Genomic DNA, 21591 nt, shown 5'->3' on the forward strand with positions numbered 1-21591 from the left:
ATACACTTACACATACACACATCACATGCAAACATATACACACGTACACACACACATACATGCAAACATACATGCACATACATACTTGTACTCCGGCATTTATTACATACATACATACATACATACATACATTCATTCATACATACACACACACATACATACACACACACCACATGCAAACTTGCACACACACGCATACATACATACATGCATGCATACAACACACACAAACATACATACATACGCACATTACATATGCAAACATACACACACATGCACAAAAAACATACACCTGTACACACACACACACACAGACTTCCATCAACTGAACTAAACATCTGAAATGAAAAGGCACTGTGGCTACAAATACATTAATCTGTAAATAGAAAATTTGAAACTTTAATATTCTATTGCATTGAAAACATAAATATACATTTATAAATAGTAACATGTGAGGCATAAACTGAAAACATATTGCTAATTAAAATGTTCTGTTGTATGTCAAAGTTCATGATGTCATGACACCGATACATGTGTCCTTTGTCTTGAGATTCTTTTTCTGACTTGGCGTAGTAATAACACAACTGCAGCCGGTGTTATACCAGGAATACGACTTGCAGCGCCAATCTACAACACAAAGAAACAAAGAATAGTTCTGTAGGTGCAAATTCACTCCTGGGTCATTGCTGGAATACAATGGCATTGCAATACAGATGACATTCTGAATCTGTGGCTGACTTATGATTTCTTTTATGCTGTACTGTAGGAATGCTATTTATTTATGAATCTGATCATGAACTTGAATGTATATTGCAGTCTTGTACACACACTTCGTCTTGCCTTTACCACTATTGAACCTTATATTCTCACACACACACACACACACACATACATACATACACACACTCACACATACACACACACAAACACACTTCATGCCTATAGCACTACTAAAACTTGGTGTGCACTCACACACACACACACACATATACATACATACATACACACACTCACACACACACACACACACACACACACACACACACACACACAAACACACTTCATGCCTATAGCACGACTGAACCTTGGTGTGGTGTTCACTCTCACACACATGTATACACAACAAATTAACAAAACAAACACACAGTTCAGTTATGCTAAGAAACATACAATTCTACAGATTGCAAACAATGATATGTACTACGCTTTTCTAAATGAAAGCACCATAAACAGAGTCACATAGTTTGTATGAATGATCACAGCTAGTCAGTTCTCCTGGATATATATTTCCATGACTTGCATACCTTGTTTGCTAAAATAAGTATGTCTTGGTGCATGTGTCTAAAATACCAACAACACTGGCATCCTCATTAAGCAATACAGGACAGTAGACCTGGTATGTTGAAGACATGATGTATGGCGTGACATGGGGATAAACACTGGACCAGAGTGTGATTCATTGCTGGACAAAATACACCCATTTTACCCACCCCTTCTCAAAAGTCAAATAGTATCTGGGACATGGAATTTGACCCAAATTGTCTGCGAGTTTAATAAATGGGTGTGTTTTGAAGGTATGCTGGATGACAAAGGGATGGAAAATTGGGTCATAGTACGTGTAATTAACCTTTACACAAAAGATGAAGGTTTAAAATTTTTTTTAATCAAATGGATTGTGTTGAAACAGTTAGTACAATGACCCCAACTAAAGATGACACTTTGACCCACCCCATCTTAAAATCAAATGGATCGTGTTGAAACAGTTAATACAATGACCCCCCAAATAAAACATAACCTTTGAGCCGTCTTAAAATCAAATGGTACCTGGCAACAGTTTTTTTTTATTCCAGACAAAAGTGAAATGTAGGATCCACTCTTAAAATCATATTATCCAAGGTGAGAAAGTTTGTGAACCCATTACAGTTATGTTAGAGAAACTCTGCCCTACACTATCCAGTCAGGCAGAAAATGACCATTTTAAAATCAGTTTACAAAACCCTGTCCTCAAATCCAGTCAGGTGATCAATATCAACATGGTTAGTACCACTATGGAAATTAAGCTATAGGCAAACTATGACAGACACAAACTAAAACTAATGTAGAAACATGTTGATATAAGCTATCTATGGACATTGATGTAATTACATCCTCAGTACTAGGGTGTAAAGTCTTTCATAGCAGGTCTTCCTCAAGTGGCCATACACCCAAACTTTTTATACTATCTTGATTACAGGGTGATTATATTGACATATTCAAGTCACCACTACTATGTCATCTACTACAAGCTACAATGATAGTTCTAGTTTGTGTTTATCAAAGTTTGTCGATAGATTACTTTCCGCCGTAGTAAATCTGAGAAATCCTGAGCCAAAGAACAGCTTGATTGAAAAGTATCAATGGATTTGGTTTTAATTATTTACCAGAAAAGGAAATGTCCAAAGAAACTTTGAAATTGAAATAACATGTTTGAAGGATCAAAACAAGCATGAAACAGGTGAGTTGGTTGTATTTACAGCAAACTGGGTTTTATGCATGACTGCACACACTTTGTTGAAAAGGGTCATTGGGGACCACCAGACCGACAACTATGACAACTATGAACGGTAGCTCTACACAAACTGCCAGCATGAAAAAAACATTGCGTGTTTAACAAGTAAATACCATTAGACAGACAAAATAACATTGGTGTTTTGATCCACAATCTAAGAATGTGTACATTAGTGCTTGTATAGAACACTTGTAAACTGATAAGCATACCAGAGAGACTTACAGGAACACATCCCTTTTCTTTTTATAACCCACAATCTCTTGTTTGCGTACATTCAAGCATATCATCAAACACTGCTAGTCATGCAATATAATAATAATCTTTATCCATCCAAATTAGGAAATTTTTGTTCAATGGTCGCCACGAGAGCAGTGCCCTAGTGTTGAAGAAGGAGGAGGAGGAAGCCAGATCAAACTGAGCATCACCCTTCTTACATACAGACCTGGTTAAATTTTAAATCAAATCTAGCCGACGATTGGTGGGTTTGAACCCAGACTGCAGAGGTAGTAGGCATACGAGCTAACCACTCGGCCACTGACAACAATATACAGTCTTGCCAACTACAACATATCTCTGCTGATCCACATAAAAATAAAGGGACTCAGATGGCACTGTAATGAAACCTATTCTAGCATAATGATGGTAACATGTCAAGTTTTTGTGTATAAGGTATAAAAATACATACTGTTGATGGTCGTACTTGTGCTAACCTCTCTCGCATTTCTTCAGACACGTTAATACTGAAATCAAGCATACAATATATATTTGACACACTAAAAACTAAAATTTAGAATGCACTGTACAACTCATCAATATGTGTAGCCATTATGGTTTAATGGTTAGAGTGGCTGGCTTGGAATCTGCAGATTGCAGGTATGTGCCTCATTGCTCCATTTGTCTCTGAATGGCTAAACTCCTTGGGCAAGGTTGGAACCATGATTTCGCATCAGTCAACCCTGCTATATAAATGGGGACCTGGTAGGATAGAGGTTGCAATATGAATGCTTTAATCCTATGTGCTTATAAAGGCTGCAATGGATTGTATGCTCCCCAGGGAGTTGAGGAAGTATAAAGTGCTGTTGTGCCACTGTAAATCCGTGCCAGACTTAATAATTGTAAAGAGCTTTGGACAGTGTGGGAAAGCGCTGTATGAAAATTAACATTATTATTATTATTACTATTAATATGCAAACTACAAGTTAAGTTTACACTTGTTTGAGCGTATTAATGCTGCATATGTATAAGGTACTCGCACTATTGCACTTACTGGAGTACACTTAGCCACCATTTGCAATTAACTGAACTCAAAGCTGGTATCAAACTTGAAAATAGTGGCCTGAAACTTTCAACTTCATACTTCAGTCTCTGTGAACTTACCAACAAGTGAGCTTACCAACAAGTGAGCTTACCAACAAGTGAGCTTACCTACAAGTGAGCTTACTTACAAGTGAGCTTAAAAAAATGGTCATAGGTACAACTGTCTCTGCACCTATGACCCCTTATGTACTGTAATGTACTGTAATGTAATGTAATGTAATGTTATGTAATGTCATGTACTGTACTGTAATGTAATGTAATGTAATACAATAAACGTTACCTTCTATAATCTAAATCTTCTGGCAGTATCAATTCTTCATCTTTTTTGACTTCTTCCATATCAGCTTCAATATGCCACATCAATGGTGCATAATGCCCTTTTGGAATAATGCAATAAAAGGCAGATGAATTTCCCCCTACTGAAGAGTGTGTGGTGACACAAAGTGAAGTGTGTGTAGTGATACAAATGGACATTTTAATGATTTGCACTTTATTGAGTTACAAACAAGGACTTGGTATATGTTATTTCACATCGTTTTTTTCAAGTAGAAAAAGATAGTAAAGATTTTTACAAATTAAAATTTCATACTGAATTATAATCCATATGGCCACTTTAAAGTCTGAACATAATATTTGAGTGATTCGATAATCACTACAAACATCCATAATTTCTTTACTATTTTTTCAAAAATAAATGTCTGTTTGTTTGTCTAAGTAAGATTTCTTACCTTCAATTTTTAATCTATTTGCAAGCTCTGTATCTTCGGCTAAGTGTTGTAACTGCGGACAAACTTTTGCCAAACCTTCTACTGTCACGTCCCTGTAATGTAGGGCCTCAAAGGCGCTGAAAAACGAAAAGATGAATTTAAAAAGAACCAAAAAATCTGTTTCTTTAATAAGACAACAACTAAGAAATACACAAGACCCAGAGGGCGCTGTTTAGTTTGACTGTTGAATAATATATGTTTTTGATGAAAAAGGTTCATCAGCTTGGTAGGTTAGTTGATTTACAAAGGTTATAATGCACGTTGCAGTTTAAAGTTTTTTAGCATTGAGCTTTTGATCTGTTTGGTCAATGATCCTCATCAGAATGACAATTCCATAGAACAGCTGACCACTAGGTGGCAGTATGATCTGTCTTGATCCACAATCCTCCTCAGAATGACTAATTCCATAGTTACAACTGACCACTAGGTGGCAGTATGATCTGTCTTGGTTGACGATCCTCATCAGGGGCACGTTCGATTTGCACAATCATGATCACGATTTATACAATCATAATCATGATTTTGCGTTTGATAAATACCAATCACAATCATGCCCCAAACCATGATTGCCGTGATTACAAGATGGCGGACAACGTAATAATGAGGATCGTCAACCAAGATAGATCATACTGCCACCTAGTGGTCAGTTGTAACTATGGAATTAGTCATTCTGAGGAGGATTGTCAACCAAGACAGATCATACTGCCACCTAGTGGTCAGTTGTAACTATGGAATTGTCATTCTGATGAGGATCTTCAACCAAGACAGATCACACTGCCACCTAGTGGTCAGTTGTAACTATGGAATGTTAAAAACTTTGAACTGCTTTCTGTGTTATATAACCTTTGTAACCTTTATAACCTGACATATGATGATTAAATTTCTCAGAAAATATATTAAAAAAGTAAAAAAAGTATCCAGTAAATATGAACTCACCTTATTTTCTCTTTCTTGGACATATATACATTCAGTTTGTTTGACCACTTTGCTGCTGACATCACTATGGACTTTAATAAATCAATTCCTGAGCTTAATTTGGTTGTCATGGAATCAGCAATCTGATACCTGTCATTGCTAACACAGCCAGCCTGGAATCCTGAAAACAACGAAAGTCTCAGAAGTCATACAACTGCCGACATCAGACCATGAACGAACAGAACCTGTTACAAACAGGGAACAAATAAAATTGGACTAATAACACCTGGCTCAGCATGTTTGAACATCAGAGACTTGTACTACACACCATGGTTTAATAAGAAGAGTTTTATGGCCTCTTTACATGTACATGAAATGCCTGGGGAACTGGAAATATGTTATGCAAACATAAACTATTATGTAAAGTGGCTATAACATTGTTCTTATCAAAGGATGGAATGTAATACAAATCTCTGCTGTGCCAAGTATTATTAATCCAATTCAATTGTTTACTTTGCCTCTTTGTAACAGGTTCTGTTCATTCACGGTCTGAAGTTGGCAGTTGTATAACTTTCCAACTACTGAATTGCAAATGCAGAAACTAAGAATGGAGTCCTTCAAAAAATAGTGTACAAGGAAACTACCATCTCATGAAATAAAAGCATTTTCATAACAAATTTTGGTTTCGACAAATTCATTTCATCATTTTACATCACTTGAATTGCAGGCAACTGCTGAGAAACACAGCTGAAACTTGTTCCTCATTCATTGTTCAGTGGAGGTCCTTACCATGGACACATATCATCTCACAGGAGTGACAGACATGCATATCAGTGCAACAACAGAACATATCAATATTCATGATTATTTCATTTGAAGACCAGTCAGCATCTAGGAGTTGTCAGTGTATAAAATTTTCAGTAACTTTACCCTTTGCTGTGAGTCTTTGGTCAGCATTATCAGGTCTAAGGAGTAATCGGAACTCAGCGCGACTTGTGAACATCCGATATGGTTCGGTTACTCCCTGTGTTGTCAAATCATCAATCATGACGCCGATATAACCTTCTGTTCTTCCTACTGTAAATGATGGCTTCTCTTGTACTTTCAATGCTGCATTTATGCCAGCTACAATGCCCTGTGTTATCAAACATGAATAGTTAAACAATGCACCTGGGAAATAAAAGTCTTCACTTTTGCTGTTACTTTGCTCAAAAAAACTCAAGCCCATCCTCAGTTGAAATAGCGCCCATGGCACTGTAGCACAACTGTAGATTTTATGTGTTATTTATCATTATATGTCAACATTTTACTGTATGGGCAGTAACTGCATTGATGGGTCAATTGGGTCAATTTTTTGAAAGTTTATCCACTTGCCTAACCATCCATGTTGGTATTTTTGCAATGTACATCACTATTTCACTGTATTGCATGACTTCACTAGAAATACGGTTATAAAAATTGGTATACTAGTATCTGGTTTAGGTGAGGCATGCTGTACACTGGAGAGAGGCATTCTGGGAAACAAATAATGTTAGGTGAGGCATGCTGTACACTGGGGGGGAGGCATTCTGGGAAACAAACACTGCTAGGAACTTCACACCTTTTGCAACAAATACATTGGCCCCACAATGCTAAGAACAAACAGAAGCTACTAACACTATTATCTGGTTAGTTGATTGATATACATGTACTGTGGTACAACTGACTATCAATCACTACAAGCAGACAACAGTAAGTTCAATACCTGAGCTGCTGCTTCTTCATATCCTGTAGTACCATTAATTTGTCCCGCCAAAAATAAATTTGAAATAAGATGAGTTTCCAATGAGTTTTTCAATTGTCTTGGGTCAATGAAGTCATATTCCACGCCATAACCTAACAAAACAGATAGATGAATGTAAGAATTTTAGTGGGTTGACATAGCTCTAGTTTACTAGCTTTTCATAGTGCTAATTTCTTTGCCTTTACACTTGGAAATTTCATGATCTGTTCGTTTATAGGAATAAAATGTCTCTTTTTCACATTTGAAAATTGTTCTTGTAATTTCAGCATTTGACAAATACGTGAATGGAAGAGTTTATATTAAAGTGGAAAGAAGTTTATACAGCATGATTCTGTAAGTTTTGTCATGGATTAATCTTTCACAAATGAAACGGCAAAGAAATTTTCCAAACCTGTCACTTGACATACTAAATCTCTTTGTAAATGTTCACACACACAACAAAATAGACATACCTGGTCTGAACAAGGTGGCATTTTCCAAACCAGTCACTTTACGTACTAACTCTCTCTGTAAATGTTCAGGTAAAGTACAAGATAGGCCTTGTGGATAAATCACATCAGAATTCAAACCTGAAATATCCAATCAGTCAAAGATTTGAACGATTAGCTATAAAATCCCATGGCCATCATTTTTTTTTTGAAATTTCAATGCAGGTCACACTAAATTAGGTATTAAGGCACAGTAACTGTACCTTTTCATGAATATGCAAATGACTCCAGCATTCCACTTTGAATATGCAAATGACTCCAACAGTCAACTTTGAATATGCAAATGACTCCAGCAGTCAACTTTGAATATGCAAATGACTCCAGCATTCCACTTTGGATATGCAAATTACACCAGCCCTCCATTTTGAATATGCAAATGATTGTAGCACTCCACTTTGAATAAACACTATTTCCGAATAAAATCTCTTTTGCTTTTTAAAATAACATTATTTGTCTGCTTTTTAATTGGGTACTACATCATTTTCATACAATATTAAAGTTGAGCAAAGCAGAAGATAGAGTTTGCATAAAATAACAAATGTGATTGTTGACTAGACCATGACATTCACAAGCCATTAGCGGTCCAAGTGCAACAAACCCGTGGGCTTGCCTGGCGAAAACGGGTGTCATAAAAGTTGTATGCATCTCTAAAGCTGTTTGTAGCGTTACTTATAATAGCCTAATAAATTGATAACAACTGATATAAGACGGAGATAAGGTTTGCCTCAATTGCAGTCCATGCAGACGGCCGAATAGAGGTTTTACAGCTGTTTACTTGTGTTATGTAAGAGCCCATCATCACATGTGTAAATATTGGTACTCTTTGATAACAAGTCAACTTGCTTGGGTAATGGCTTGTCCCAGTAATGCTTTGTGATCAGACAGTAGGTAAAAATGTGAAATTTATGATTTTGATAGATATCAATAAATCTGTAATCAATGGTTTTCAATTTAGCCTGTTTTGTTTTGTTTTTTACACTGGCATGACAGTAATATTACCACTTTCCCTCTCAAATGTGGCCACTGAGGGCGCCCTCACTTTGAACCATATATAGCATACATGAGTAGACAGGTTCACAGAGGGAGAGACAGAAGGAATTGGGAATCTGTACAATTTGCAAAGTTACAAACCAGATTACAATATAAAGGTATACAGACATACACATGTATGCAGTCTAGCCAGGCAGACAAGACAGACAGACAGACAGACAGACAGACAGACAGACAGACAGGCAGCTGAACACACACATACACAAAGATAGACATGCACCAAGTTCATATATAGTAAATATGTTGAGTTCACGAAAGACAGAAATTGATAGAAGTTGGACACTGTAAAATACGTGATGCAAACAAACACAAACCATTTAACACATGCACATATACACAGATGTAAACAAACAAACAAACAATCAAACCATTTGACACAGACACAGATACAAACAAACAAACCATTTAACACATACGTAGATACACAGATGCAAACATACAACAAACAAACATACAAACCATTTAACACAGACACATATACACAGACATACATACATACATACAAGGATAAACATTGATTTACCTTCAGGTTCTAGCCACACTTGATGAGATCTGTGTTGAAATCTGACTACTTTAGATTCAATAGAAGGACAATACCTACAAGTATATTTAAAAAAACAAAAAACAATTCAACATATACTAAAAGACTGCACGATTCTAGAATGGAAGTAGGATTTAGTGGTGCTAAAGGTGTTTGTTTGTTTGTGTCTCTGCGGATGTGTGAATCATCACACTTTTTTGAACAAATCACAAACACACATTTGATGCGATCATTTTTAATATTTGAATAATTTCCAAACAGAGACTCTACATAATGTCTCCATTAAATATTGAGATAATTGGCAGTTTTAGATTTTTGACACTCAAACACACACACACACACACACACACACACACACACACACACACACACACACACACACACATACACACACACACACACACACACACACACACACACACACTTCTCCATGCCTACAGCACTATTGAACCTCATGCAGTCATACTTAAAAAGCATAACTATTTGAACTATTAGTAATAGCAAATGCCATGAACTATTGTAATGGATCACCGGATATCAAAATACTAAACCAGACAACCTTTTACCTTTTCTCAATTTTCAACATGGCATATTGTCTTTGATTTCATACAAAGCTTACGTAACTATGACTTATATATTATGCTTGTTAACTTAAGAAATTCCAATGAAGTGCTAACAGAGAAGTGTAAACACTATCTGGTAATAGTTGCATCACACATCATATACATGTATGTCACCAAGATAACATCTATTTGTGTCTTCAGGTTAAATTTGCCTAAATCGACGAGGTTAATCTGGGTTACAGTGACATAGTCTTGATGTAGTCTGATATTGTTTTGATGTAGTCTGATATTGTTTTGATGCAAGTTTGACTCTTTAACTTGGTTAATCTGGGTTAGTGATATAGTTTTGATGTAGTCTGATATAGTTTTGATGCAAGTTTGACTCTTTAACTAGGTTAATCTGGGTTACAGTGACATAGTCTTGATGTAGTCTGATATAGTTTTGATGCAAGTTTGACTCTTAACTTGGTTAATCTGGGTTACAGTGACATAGTCTTGATGTAGTCTGATATAGTTTTGATGCAAGTTTGACTCTTTAACTAGGTTAATCTGGGTTACAGTGACATAGTCTTGATGTAGTCTGATATAGTTTTGACTTTTTCACTTGGTCAGTCTGTGTTCAAGATTAATCTGTGTTACACTGACATAGTTTTTTTATGTAGCTTTGACGTGAGTGCCTCTATCAGTTTATTTGCCCTCTTTGTCCTTTAGCCATGTACAAAAAGAGATAAGATAAAAGTTTATCTTTTGTCATTACAGGGGATGAGTCACTCAGGGAAACAATGGTATTTCAATCAACTTTGGGTTCTGTAGAGTCATTTCTTGATTTCACATCACATATAAATTGCATGTGACTGTCAAGAAATAGCAAATTGTCACTCTCTTTCACCTCCATTGTTCTAACCATGGCCCACTGTTGCATCATGGGACTTTGAAGATATGCTTGTGTAATTAGATGAGCAATGAATATTCATGACTGTTTATTTGAAGGCAATGAGGACTTAGGAGTCATAAAACCAGAAAAGAAGTGTCACTTATTGTCATCCTATCTTCAATAAGTTTTCACGTTGAATTTCGACATATATTGCAGACTTTAAAACCCAATTCAAACTTCATTCAGAAACACTAAGCTCACCTCCCATGCTTCTAAAAATTGATTAGTTTCTCGGAGGTCGGGGTCAAAATCATTCAGTACTCTACTAAAGCGTAGTTCTTTTAATATCCTCCTTTCCCAGTGATTCATAACAAAAGTTTATGGCATTTATTGTTAGTTCAAATGGGTGTACTTTTTTTTAGCATGACTAGACTGCGGTTATAAGCATGGAGAAGTGTCTGTCTGTCTGTCTGTCTGTGTGTACGTGTGTAAACCATGCACAATTGGAATTATAGTGGTGAGTCCTCATGGATATGATAACAAGTACTGTATGTACAGAACAGAATGAAGAATATATAATAGGAGCTCTTCTTAAATAATCAAAAAAGTGCATCAGTTGCCAGAGCAACGTTTCAAAACATTCAAATGTTTATGTCGATCTGTTCTCAAATTCTACACTTGCACAAAGAGGCAACATATATCTGAAGTAAATGAGTATAAAAAAAAGCCTGAATTTTGAATTGCTGACTAGTTTTGCACCTCAGTGGTAGTTTAAAAGTTCACTGACCGTGGTCCGCTTGTTTCTTCCTTTACATGTGTATTGAGATGCATGTTTTCCATGACTATTTTGTCAACTTCTGGAGTAGTGTGGGTTAAATAACATGGAATTTGGTCTTCTGGCTGATAGAGTTGGAAACACGGGCATGAAGAAAACATTATGAATGTTACTCATCACCAAAACAAACATTACATGTACACAAAAAAAGATCATACAAGTAGTAGATTGGAGAATCAACAGAAAAGTATATGGAAACTGTATTGTATAGATCTTCCATTTTCTGCATGTCTTGAAATTTACCGCATTGATAAAGTTCTTTCATATTATTTCAAAGAAACTAATTTTACAAGATGAGTTGAAAATGGATGGTTTCTTCCAGTAGTATGATTCGACATATTTTGAATGCAAATAAATATACAAAGAACATTTAAAAACATGATGCTTGATGTCATTCTTACATTTCAGGCAATTTCTAAAAAGTCTTATTGTACCCTGACAACATCTGGTTTCTATGGTTACGTTATGGGATAACTACCTATATTTTGCAATTAATATATATATACAGTACTGGGATAATCTAATACCTATATACTACTGGATACAGAACAAGTACTAGGGCAGTGGTTTTCCAACAAAATAATCATACACTTTTGGTAGGATGTATGTACACCCTGTGAAAAAAAAACCACTGATTCATTTGCTTGCTTGTGGTAAGCAGGAATGAGACAACAAGTTTCATGCAAATACACACAATGTCAGTATTACTAAACTTATCAAAGTACAAACACCACATGAGCATAACTCTGTTACTGATCATAAAGATCCGGTCCAACTGTTAGTGTTACATTTTAACTTCCACAGATATAAACAAACTGATAAAAGGGTCATGTAAACCTACATTAGACATACCAACTTTTGTTTTTGTATATCAGTTGTATTGGTTTTTTTTTTTCTAACACTGTCTTTGCATTAAGTGTTCCCTTGACTCTTTCACTGAAGCAAACAAATTGCTATTTTTTTGCTGTGCTGAATGATATTGACTCTCCACAGTTTTTGTTTCTCAATATCTCAATAGTGCCCCTAATGATAGTCTGGATGCCAACATGGTTTGTGAGTGGAGGTGTAAATGGTAATGATACCATTATGTGAGTGGAGGTGTAAATCATAATGATACCATATAGGAACTAGACTATGTAAGTGGAGGTGTAAATCGTAATGATACCATATAGGAACTAGACTATGTAAGTGGAGGTGTAAAAGTTTAGTAGAACATATCTAGACCTCAACTTGCTTTCAAACACGCTGTGAATCTCTTTAATTACTATATCCTATCCTGAACTACTACACTGAGAGAATCTGTGAGCTACTTGGTTTTCACATTCATTTCATTAATAAATCACAAATCAGAATAATCCAGTCCAACTAGAGCACATCTGGATTTGGTTGTCAATCATTTGCCTGTATATATCATCTCTGTATTTACTCTCTATATATATATAGTAAAGTACATCACCCATCAACCCCCCCCCCCTTGTTACTTGAGTTTCCGAACCATAGCAAAACATAGTTTTACAATCAAAATTCTTTTTTTTCCCTGATATTATAAAAAATAAAGTACATTCATGAATGTATCATGTTTGCCCTGCGATATACTTACCTCAATTTGGACTTTATCATTAACAAAGGAGAAGGGTGTTGGCAATGTATCAGCAATATGTCCTTGGAGTTTATCAAAAGAAATAGATGTACCATCTAATCTCGGTGGGGTACCTGTCAGTAAAAAGAGCGTTGTTCTATATAATTATTCAATAATTTACTTAATCATACATTACGTAAAGTACATTGATACAGATCAATTCTGTCGAGTCGTTGACTTCTGCAGACACAGACAAGAAACATAATCCGGCTGACTGTACAGAAGACTAGACAGAATAAAAGGTATGTACAAATCCATCTTTTCGTTACACCTGCACTTGTTGCAACTGGAGTATATTTTTTTATCAAAAAAACACCAGCATGTCCATAGAAAATTGCTTTATTAAGTAAAACAAGACACTGATCACCTGCTAATTAGTTGTCAATTTTAACAGCAGATTGAAATCCTTTTGTGAACACCTGATCTTCAACTAGGTGGCTTATTGATTTCAGTCAGGCGACTAATCACTTGATCATAAAAAACATACATTCTGTCTTGCGTGAATATCAGATTTTGGTAGAACAATGAATATGCACAAATAATTCAATAATTATGGAAGACCAGTGAGGACAGCAACTGCGACTTGGAAACTGCAGCTTGTAAAACTGTGATTTAATTGTTATATTTTACTTGAGGATATTTTAGGGGCGCTTTCAAGATACAGCCCTTAGCAATCTGTCAGGTAGCATTTTCTATGTTGTATGTACAGTTTAACACATACCTTTACCTACATGTGATTTCATATACATTAGGGTGTACAATATCAAGAGTTAGTCATAATATCAAACAAAACAGTTTTAAAAAATGCTCCGGTTGCAGGTGATCAAATTAAAGGGGTGTGGGCTATTTTTTTTTCTGAATTTTTACTTTGTTCCGTCTGAAGAATTAAAGAATATAATTCTGTCCATTGAAAACATGCTTGGAGCTACACTAGCTGCAACTGGAATATTTTTTAAAACCATATACTTAGCCATTAAGAGACCATTTGGAAAACAATGGAAAATCTGAACTAGATACTCACACAGAAAAAAAATAATATGATAAAATATAAAATCTACCTACCCCACCTATTCTAAAATTGAGCGTAACCAGAACCACACATAACACATACTAAATAGTTTAACATGGTTACACCTAGCAGCTTAGGCCTAAAAAAAATAATTTTTTTGGTTCCAGTTTGCCAACCCCACCTAGCTTTTCACTGCTGACCTTGAACTTTTGTTTACGTATTTGAGAAAAAAATAATATAATTGCAAAAATTATGAAGTCTCACAAGAAATAGTGGATGTGGAAACTGACATCAACTTAAAATGACAATATAAAACTGTTCTTCCAATCTGTAATGGCTGTACATCTGATAGGAAGAAACAAACAACACAGAAACCATTTGGAAAACAATGGAAAACCTGAACTAGATACTCACACGAAAAAAAAAATAATAAAAGAAACTAAAAAATCTACCTACTCCACCTAATCTAAAATTGAGCATAACCAGAACCACACAATTTTTTTTATTTGGCCTTACAAGTCAATGGCTAATTATAGATAACAGTAGCAAAGTTAAAGTAGAGTGTACTTTGTTATCAATAGATAGTTTTCAATCTCCATAAGGTGGAAGTGTCTAAGGCTTCCTTCAATCTTACCTGTTTTTAATCTTCCGACTTTGAATCCCGCATCTTCTAATGTTCTGGCAAGACCGACTGATGGTTGGTCACCATGACGACCAGCTGGTCGCCTTTCCAATCCGATGTGGATTTCTCCCCTCAAGAAAGTTCCTGTTGTTATGACGACTGTTTGTCCAAAAATAGATGTACCATCGTCTAGGGGCATGAAAAACATGCAACGCTAAAGATTATTTCAGCAACTGTATACGTATTTCAACTTCTAAATGTGAAACACTTTAAACAGATAAAAGACAAGGAAAACTTCAAATGAATCACGTTTTCACCCAAAGTACGAAAAAGTGCATGCAATTGATAACGGTATAAAACTCCTGCACATGTCTTCTTCATTACCCCAGATTATATAATTTCAAGTTCAAAACCAACACAAATTAAGAACTATGTAAGGATAGATTCTGTCTGTGTTACTATGGCAGCAAAAAATTACAAAAAGTGCAGACAACAATTTGAAATAGTCATAAAAAATGTACCTGTCCTAACACCCTTGCAAATCTTGGTGATGACATCACTGTTAGTGTGTTTTCTTTCCTCCACTATCAAGTCTTCTACAGGTAGAGCTTTGACAGTTAGGTTGTGTGTATTCAAGATTTCTTCCTGCATATACTGTCTGTATAGCTCACGATCTATTTGTGCTCTTGGACCCTACAAATGTTGTTAAAGATAGGACATCTTAACAAACATTTCAAGCTGTGGATGGTCAGATGTCTGTCTTAAGCCACCTCTTATCTCTAGTGACTTAAATTTACTCTTCATGGCATTTTTAGTGACTCAGGATTTACCAGATTTTTTAAGTGACCCAGGATTTACACTTTGTGGCATTTTTAGTGGCCCATCCACCACATCCATGTTTAGTATCATTGACCACAAATGGCCACTGCTCTACACATACTCTACTATTTAAATAAGCTCACAGCTGATTGTACAGGTACTATCTATACAATCCAATCTTTCAGAAGAGGCAGATTTCATTGTTTGTGTGATTAAGTCTGCTAAAGTGTGCTGCATTATAAACAGCATTTTAATATACTAGTATATCTTCACATTATATAACTTCATGCAGAAATATAATGCCTCTGGGATCAACTTTTCTGAAAACAAAGGTTCAAAATATCTCTACATATTTTGCCAGCATATGAAAGCCTGGTCATGCTCCTTGTTTTGAGGAAATAAAACTGATAATCTTTTATTTCCACTTAGAGTTAGTGCACAGTATTTGGCAGCCATATTGGATTCTACAGCCATATTGGATTCGGTGGCCATATTGGATTCTACAGCCATATTGGATTCGGTGGCCATATTGGATTCTCAAATGGCTTAATTTTGATATCATTTTGACTTCTGTTCCAAAATGTGTACAGTGAACTATAATATATAGTGGACACTGATAAGTAAGATGGCTGATGTTTGGTCAAATTTGATAAGATGTCAGAAGTATGTGATATGCATATGCCCACTTTACTATGTTACCTTTGTGTCAGGTTTGTATTTGTCAAGACAAAGAGATTAATTAGGGTAATTTTTATGAGGTCATCACAAAGCATTTTCCCATAAACCCATGCAGGAAATCACCAAAATGGTAGAACGCATGTCAAGTGCAGTAGGGCTTTCTTTACAAGATTAACACTCCAAATGAAATCAGTAATCAATACAAGTGTAGTAAAGGCAGAAATATGTCCAACTGGACTCTTCCTTAATATATAACATTGCTTACCCAAACAGCCGGTCCTTTTCTTCTGTTAAGAATCTTGTAATGAATACCGGCTTTATCTATAAACATTTCAGAATAAAAAAATTACAAAGTGTTATTTAAAAGATAAAAAATATCCTTATTCAGTTGTGTAGTAGTTCAAAACTCAGAGCATAGTTTAGTAACAGCCAGTATCTACCAGTTGAAACACTTCGCCTGCTTAAGCTGTTATTGTACAAGGTTAAATCGAAGGTAGAATTGTCAGATGACCACAGCAAAGTACTGTATATTATTGGTATGAGGGACGTTGCTGGGACTTGAAGTCTTTAGACAATTCTACTATGATTTCCTAAAGGAAAAGACACTCTGAAGCAGCATCGATCAAATCCATGTTTGTAACTCAATAAATTACAAAAAAAAAATGAAATAAATGTTCAAAAAAGTTTGTTATTGTACATATATTTCCAAAAAAAAATTCATGTTTTTGCAATTTTTTGAGTTAAACACAAGGATTTAATTATGTTATTTCACATTGATTTTAAGTATAAAAACATAGCAAGAGTAGTTTTATGAATTAAATAATCCAAAATAAATACCCATTTGTCATCCACATGGCCACTTTAATGAAATGGTCCTCACGTCATTTGACAAGTTGATATAATTATACCATCTGCAATATCATCTTGCTTCCTTCTTGACTATATTTTCATTGAATTAGGATTAAGTTTACCCTAATACAAACTCCTACTTTTACATTTATTAGGCCCCCCCCCCCAAAAAAAAAAAAAAAAAAATCTGGTTCTGGTCAGGGTAAACTTTCTAAAGTGGTGCGACGACGCGGATTTTTTTTTTCTCTAATTTTTTTTTTTTTGCAAATTAGTAAATACACATTTTTTTGACACTTTGCATACTCTGTTCTATCATATTTATCTCTTGAAAAAATTCCTTTTTCTTCAAAGCAGTTTAGGCTTTGTATTTAAGCAGTCTTGGCATGTAGGGTAGATTTCAGCTGCTTGTTCTCCTGATATCAGGAATAAATAAGGAACGGGAAAGCAAAAATTATCAAAAAAAAAAAAGGATCGTGGCGAGGGTATTCAGGGCACGCGTGTGCTGACCAGAACCATATATATTTTTTTGGGGGGGGCCTTAATACCTAATAGATTTTGATTAACGTGAACTCACCACATATTCTTGCACACACACCATCTAAGGCATCTATTTCCTTCATTAAATGTCCTTTACCAATACCACCAAAGGATGGATTGCAAGACATCTCTCCTAGTAAAAAAATAAAAACTACAATTCAGTGACCAGATAAACTAAAAGTCAGAAACGTTTTTATGCTATTATTTGATAGTGTGGATACAATGGGTTACATGTTAATTACATTCAAGTTGGTGCTTTACATAACAAATGCTTGTTTCTTGTTTGTTTTCAATTCTTGATACAAGAGATATTTTCATATTATACAATAGCCTTGTTTAAAATTATTCTCAAACCAGCTATAATCCCTTTGACTAACAGTATACAGATTATGGTGATATAATGTAAACATTACCTGTCATTAACTAACCCACCCCTTTACATACAATACACCACACACAGTCCCATGACCTGTTGTCAAATTTAGGACACCTTTGGAAACACCATCGAAGTGAACTTTAAACTGTATCTCCCAATTCCAATCTGATACTGCAAGACAGCAAAATGACACACAATGCGAGCCAGATTTGGTTTACATTGAAGATTGAAAAATGACAGAGAAGAAGCTGTGAGATTTGTGAAGACAGGAATTCAGCATTCCCTTAAAAGTAACCCCATTTTTAAAAAAAAAAATGTTTCTCATTACTTTTACATAGCAACTATTGGTCGGTCGATTTAAAAAAAAAAGTGACAGAATAAAAAATCTTCATGTTTCTCTGCCCCTCCTTTTCCTCCAAGTCCCCTTGCAGGTTTTGAAATGAACTTTTTTCTCAATATGGTAGTCCCAGTGGGCTACCAATTCCAGAAATTGGCAGTCCAAGGATAGTGACCAATAGTCTCATATTCCTGAACAGAAAACAGAATTCCTCTATTGGAAATACATGTATGTGTGTTACTAAAATAATGTCCGTAAATCTTCCATCCTTAAAACCATACATAATCAGTGAGAGCCCGAGTGGGCTATCACCTGCAAATTGTTGTAGTTCCATGACAGAATTGGTAGTCTTTGGACATAGAACTACTGTTAATTTCGAGCCCTGGGTTTAAGCTTACCAATAGTTTGCAATTTGTGAGTAAGCAACAGAGTCCTGGCTCCAATTCTGGCAGCTGCAGCAGCAGCCTCGCATCCGGCATGTCCTCCACCAATAATTATGACATCATAACTCAAGTTCTGCTGCACACTCACACAATAGTGGCGTTGACAATTTGATAACACAACCAAATGTCTTACTGGGTTTATTGCTCGCAGCATAGTCTTCTTGAGATTTCTGTAAAATTAAAGTTTCTGGTGAATATCAAATACCGCAGGTGTCGATTCCTGACTAAATTGTTCATTTAGTTGAAATCTAACTAAAATTTGCAGTGGGCTGGCTGTAAATACTCATTCAGTGTATTCACAAAGTTGGTATCGAAAGCATAATTTATTTTACCCTTAGTATATTGACATAGATATTTTACTTGCCCAGAAACATATCTTTGCCTGTCAGTAAATATTTACGAAATAACTCACATTTTGTTTAATTTCATTTTCCTTATATATAGGTCGCTATTTCATTTTTAGATGCAAATATTCAAACACCATACCACATATTACCAGACTCAAGTCTTCTATTAGATTTATTTATGAAGTAGAAAAAACGAATAGCACTCTCTAGGAATGTACTTAAATTTTTTCTAACTACCTATTTTGCATATTGTCCTAGCCCTTTATGTAACAACAGCACATGTTACGGCCGATAACGGCTCTCCATTTACCATGTAAACATCGATATCCAATCACGTTCTCGGAAGGTAGTTAGAAAAAATTTATCTGCTTCAATTCCCCTACATGGCGTCAGAAATCGGTTGATATCTTTGGTATGCATGGTCCGATTGTAACAACGACGCGATTTATCGGAAGATTGTTAAATTTGGGAACTGGGAAGGGACAGAAGGTAAAATTTTCGAAATGTTTGCCCAGTACAACGGCCGGTTGAAAGTTCATGTTTATGTACGGTAATGGTGGCTGCCTTTCATACCTTATGTCTTCTTTCGCGGTGAGTGAACCTGCGCGATCACAGAAACAAGTGTAATTTTACCCCTTTCATATATAGTTGGCTAAATACGTCAATATTAACGATATTATCGACATTTCATTGTATTCTGATATAAATATTCTGAGACATAACTCGGGAAACAAATGCCTGTGAGACAGCTACGTACCGACGTTACATGTGCAAAGCCTGCAGACGTAGACATATGAACTTTGACACGCTGAACTTATGTCGTAAAAAGGTATGAACAAGAAATGCACTGGTGTTCTTCCAACTATGTGAATATGGCAGATCGTGTACTAATGTGCAACCACACTTTAATGTATATATAAGCATTCATTCATTAGGGCAACTTTTTCGTGTTTTCAGAATGTAGATTAGCCGTTGTAAAATTTTGTCGCAAATTCGTGTTAACTTTGAGAATGATTAAGAATCAGCGTCAGACTGACATTCACAAATATTATTCGATTTAAATGTGTGAACGTTGCATCCTCAACGTTGGGTGAATTGAAGTGTTGCATGTTGGAGTGCCAATGCCATCAGTGTTACTCACGATATTACACATGTGTGAAGATAAACGTAGTGTAAATCGTAACAATGATCATATTGGAACTACATATAAGACTAAATCAAACATAGAATTTCGAACAATAGCATATAATCTGTCTGTCTGTCTGTCTGTCTGTCTGTCTGTCTGTCTGTCTGTCTGTCTGTCTGTCTGTCTGTCTGTCTGTCTGTCTGTCTGTCTGTCTGTCTGTCTGTCTGTCTGTCTGTCTGTCTGTCTGTCTCTGTCTGCCTGTCTGTCTGTCTGTCTGTCTGACTGTCTCTCTGTATGTCTACTTGTCTACCTGTCTGTCTGTCTGTCTGTCTGTCTGTCTGTCTGTCTGTCTGTATATCTATCTGTTCGTCCGTCCGTCCGTCCGTCCGTCCGTCTCTCTGTCTCTCTGTATGTCTACCTGTCTGTCTGTCTGTCTGTCTGTCTGTCTGTCTGTTCGTCCGTCCGTCCGTCCGTCCGTCTGTCTGTCTGTCTGTCTGTCTGTCTGTCTGTCTGTCTGTCTGTCTGTCTGTCTGTCTGTCTGTCTGTCTCTCTGTATGTCTACCTGTCTACCTGTCTGTCTGTCTGTCTGTCTGTCTGTCTGTCTGTCTGTCTGTCTGTCTGTCTGTCTGTCTGTTGATCCGTCCGTCCGTCAAGGGGTTTGTACGTTCGTACATATAGAAACATAATGTAGAATGAGACATTGAGAGAACATATGTAGAATTAACATATGTAGTTCAAGAGATCGTTCTACCAAAATGTGGCTAGGCACGTTAGAAGGCAGGTTGCTGTTTTCAAAATACTAGGTATTGGAATTTCCTATTGTAGGTATCCGTTTAGAATAAGATCGTCTAAAATGCCAAGTCTTGTATTCATAGTATACAGCAAGGTATGTAATCGTAGTTAGTAATATGTACAAGTAATCAATATAGTAATAGTTCGACTCAAATATATATTGGAAAACGTCTCAACAAATGGCCAGACTTATATGACCCTAAACTAATATGAGTTCAGACCACTAAAACCTATAGTTGTCTGAGGTTCAAGGTTCATTGTCTGTTAATTTTGTAATTGACAAGTCCAGTTCTTTATCCTATCTTTCATGGCATGTCTGATAGGACATCTTTCTCT

The 21591-nt window shown here is 35.9% G+C and overlaps 1 protein-coding gene across 1 annotated transcript; it reads right to left on the reverse strand.

The window, feature by feature from the left end:
* Positions 1 to 463: 463 nt before the first annotated feature.
* LOC144449325 (5-taurinomethyluridine-[tRNA] synthase subunit MTO1, mitochondrial-like) lies at positions 464 to 19144 on the reverse strand. The gene is made up of 16 exons (XM_078139845.1): positions 18946 to 19144; positions 17872 to 17967; positions 16714 to 16769; positions 15473 to 15644; positions 14964 to 15140; positions 13282 to 13394; positions 11634 to 11746; positions 9392 to 9465; positions 7783 to 7899; positions 7292 to 7422; positions 6478 to 6682; positions 5569 to 5728; positions 4594 to 4709; positions 4146 to 4242; positions 3234 to 3288; positions 464 to 627 (listed from the first exon to the last, which is right to left on the reverse strand). Exons 1-16 carry the CDS (start codon positions 19142 to 19144, stop codon positions 517 to 519), a joined length of 1992 nt encoding a protein of 663 aa, XP_077995971.1. The 3' UTR covers positions 464 to 516.
* Between the last annotated feature and the right edge of the window lie 2447 nt (positions 19145 to 21591).

Source organism: Glandiceps talaboti, chromosome 18 (genome assembly GCF_964340395.1).
Source record: "Glandiceps talaboti chromosome 18, keGlaTala1.1, whole genome shotgun sequence".
Classification (NCBI taxonomy): Eukaryota; Metazoa; Hemichordata; class Enteropneusta; family Spengelidae; genus Glandiceps; species Glandiceps talaboti.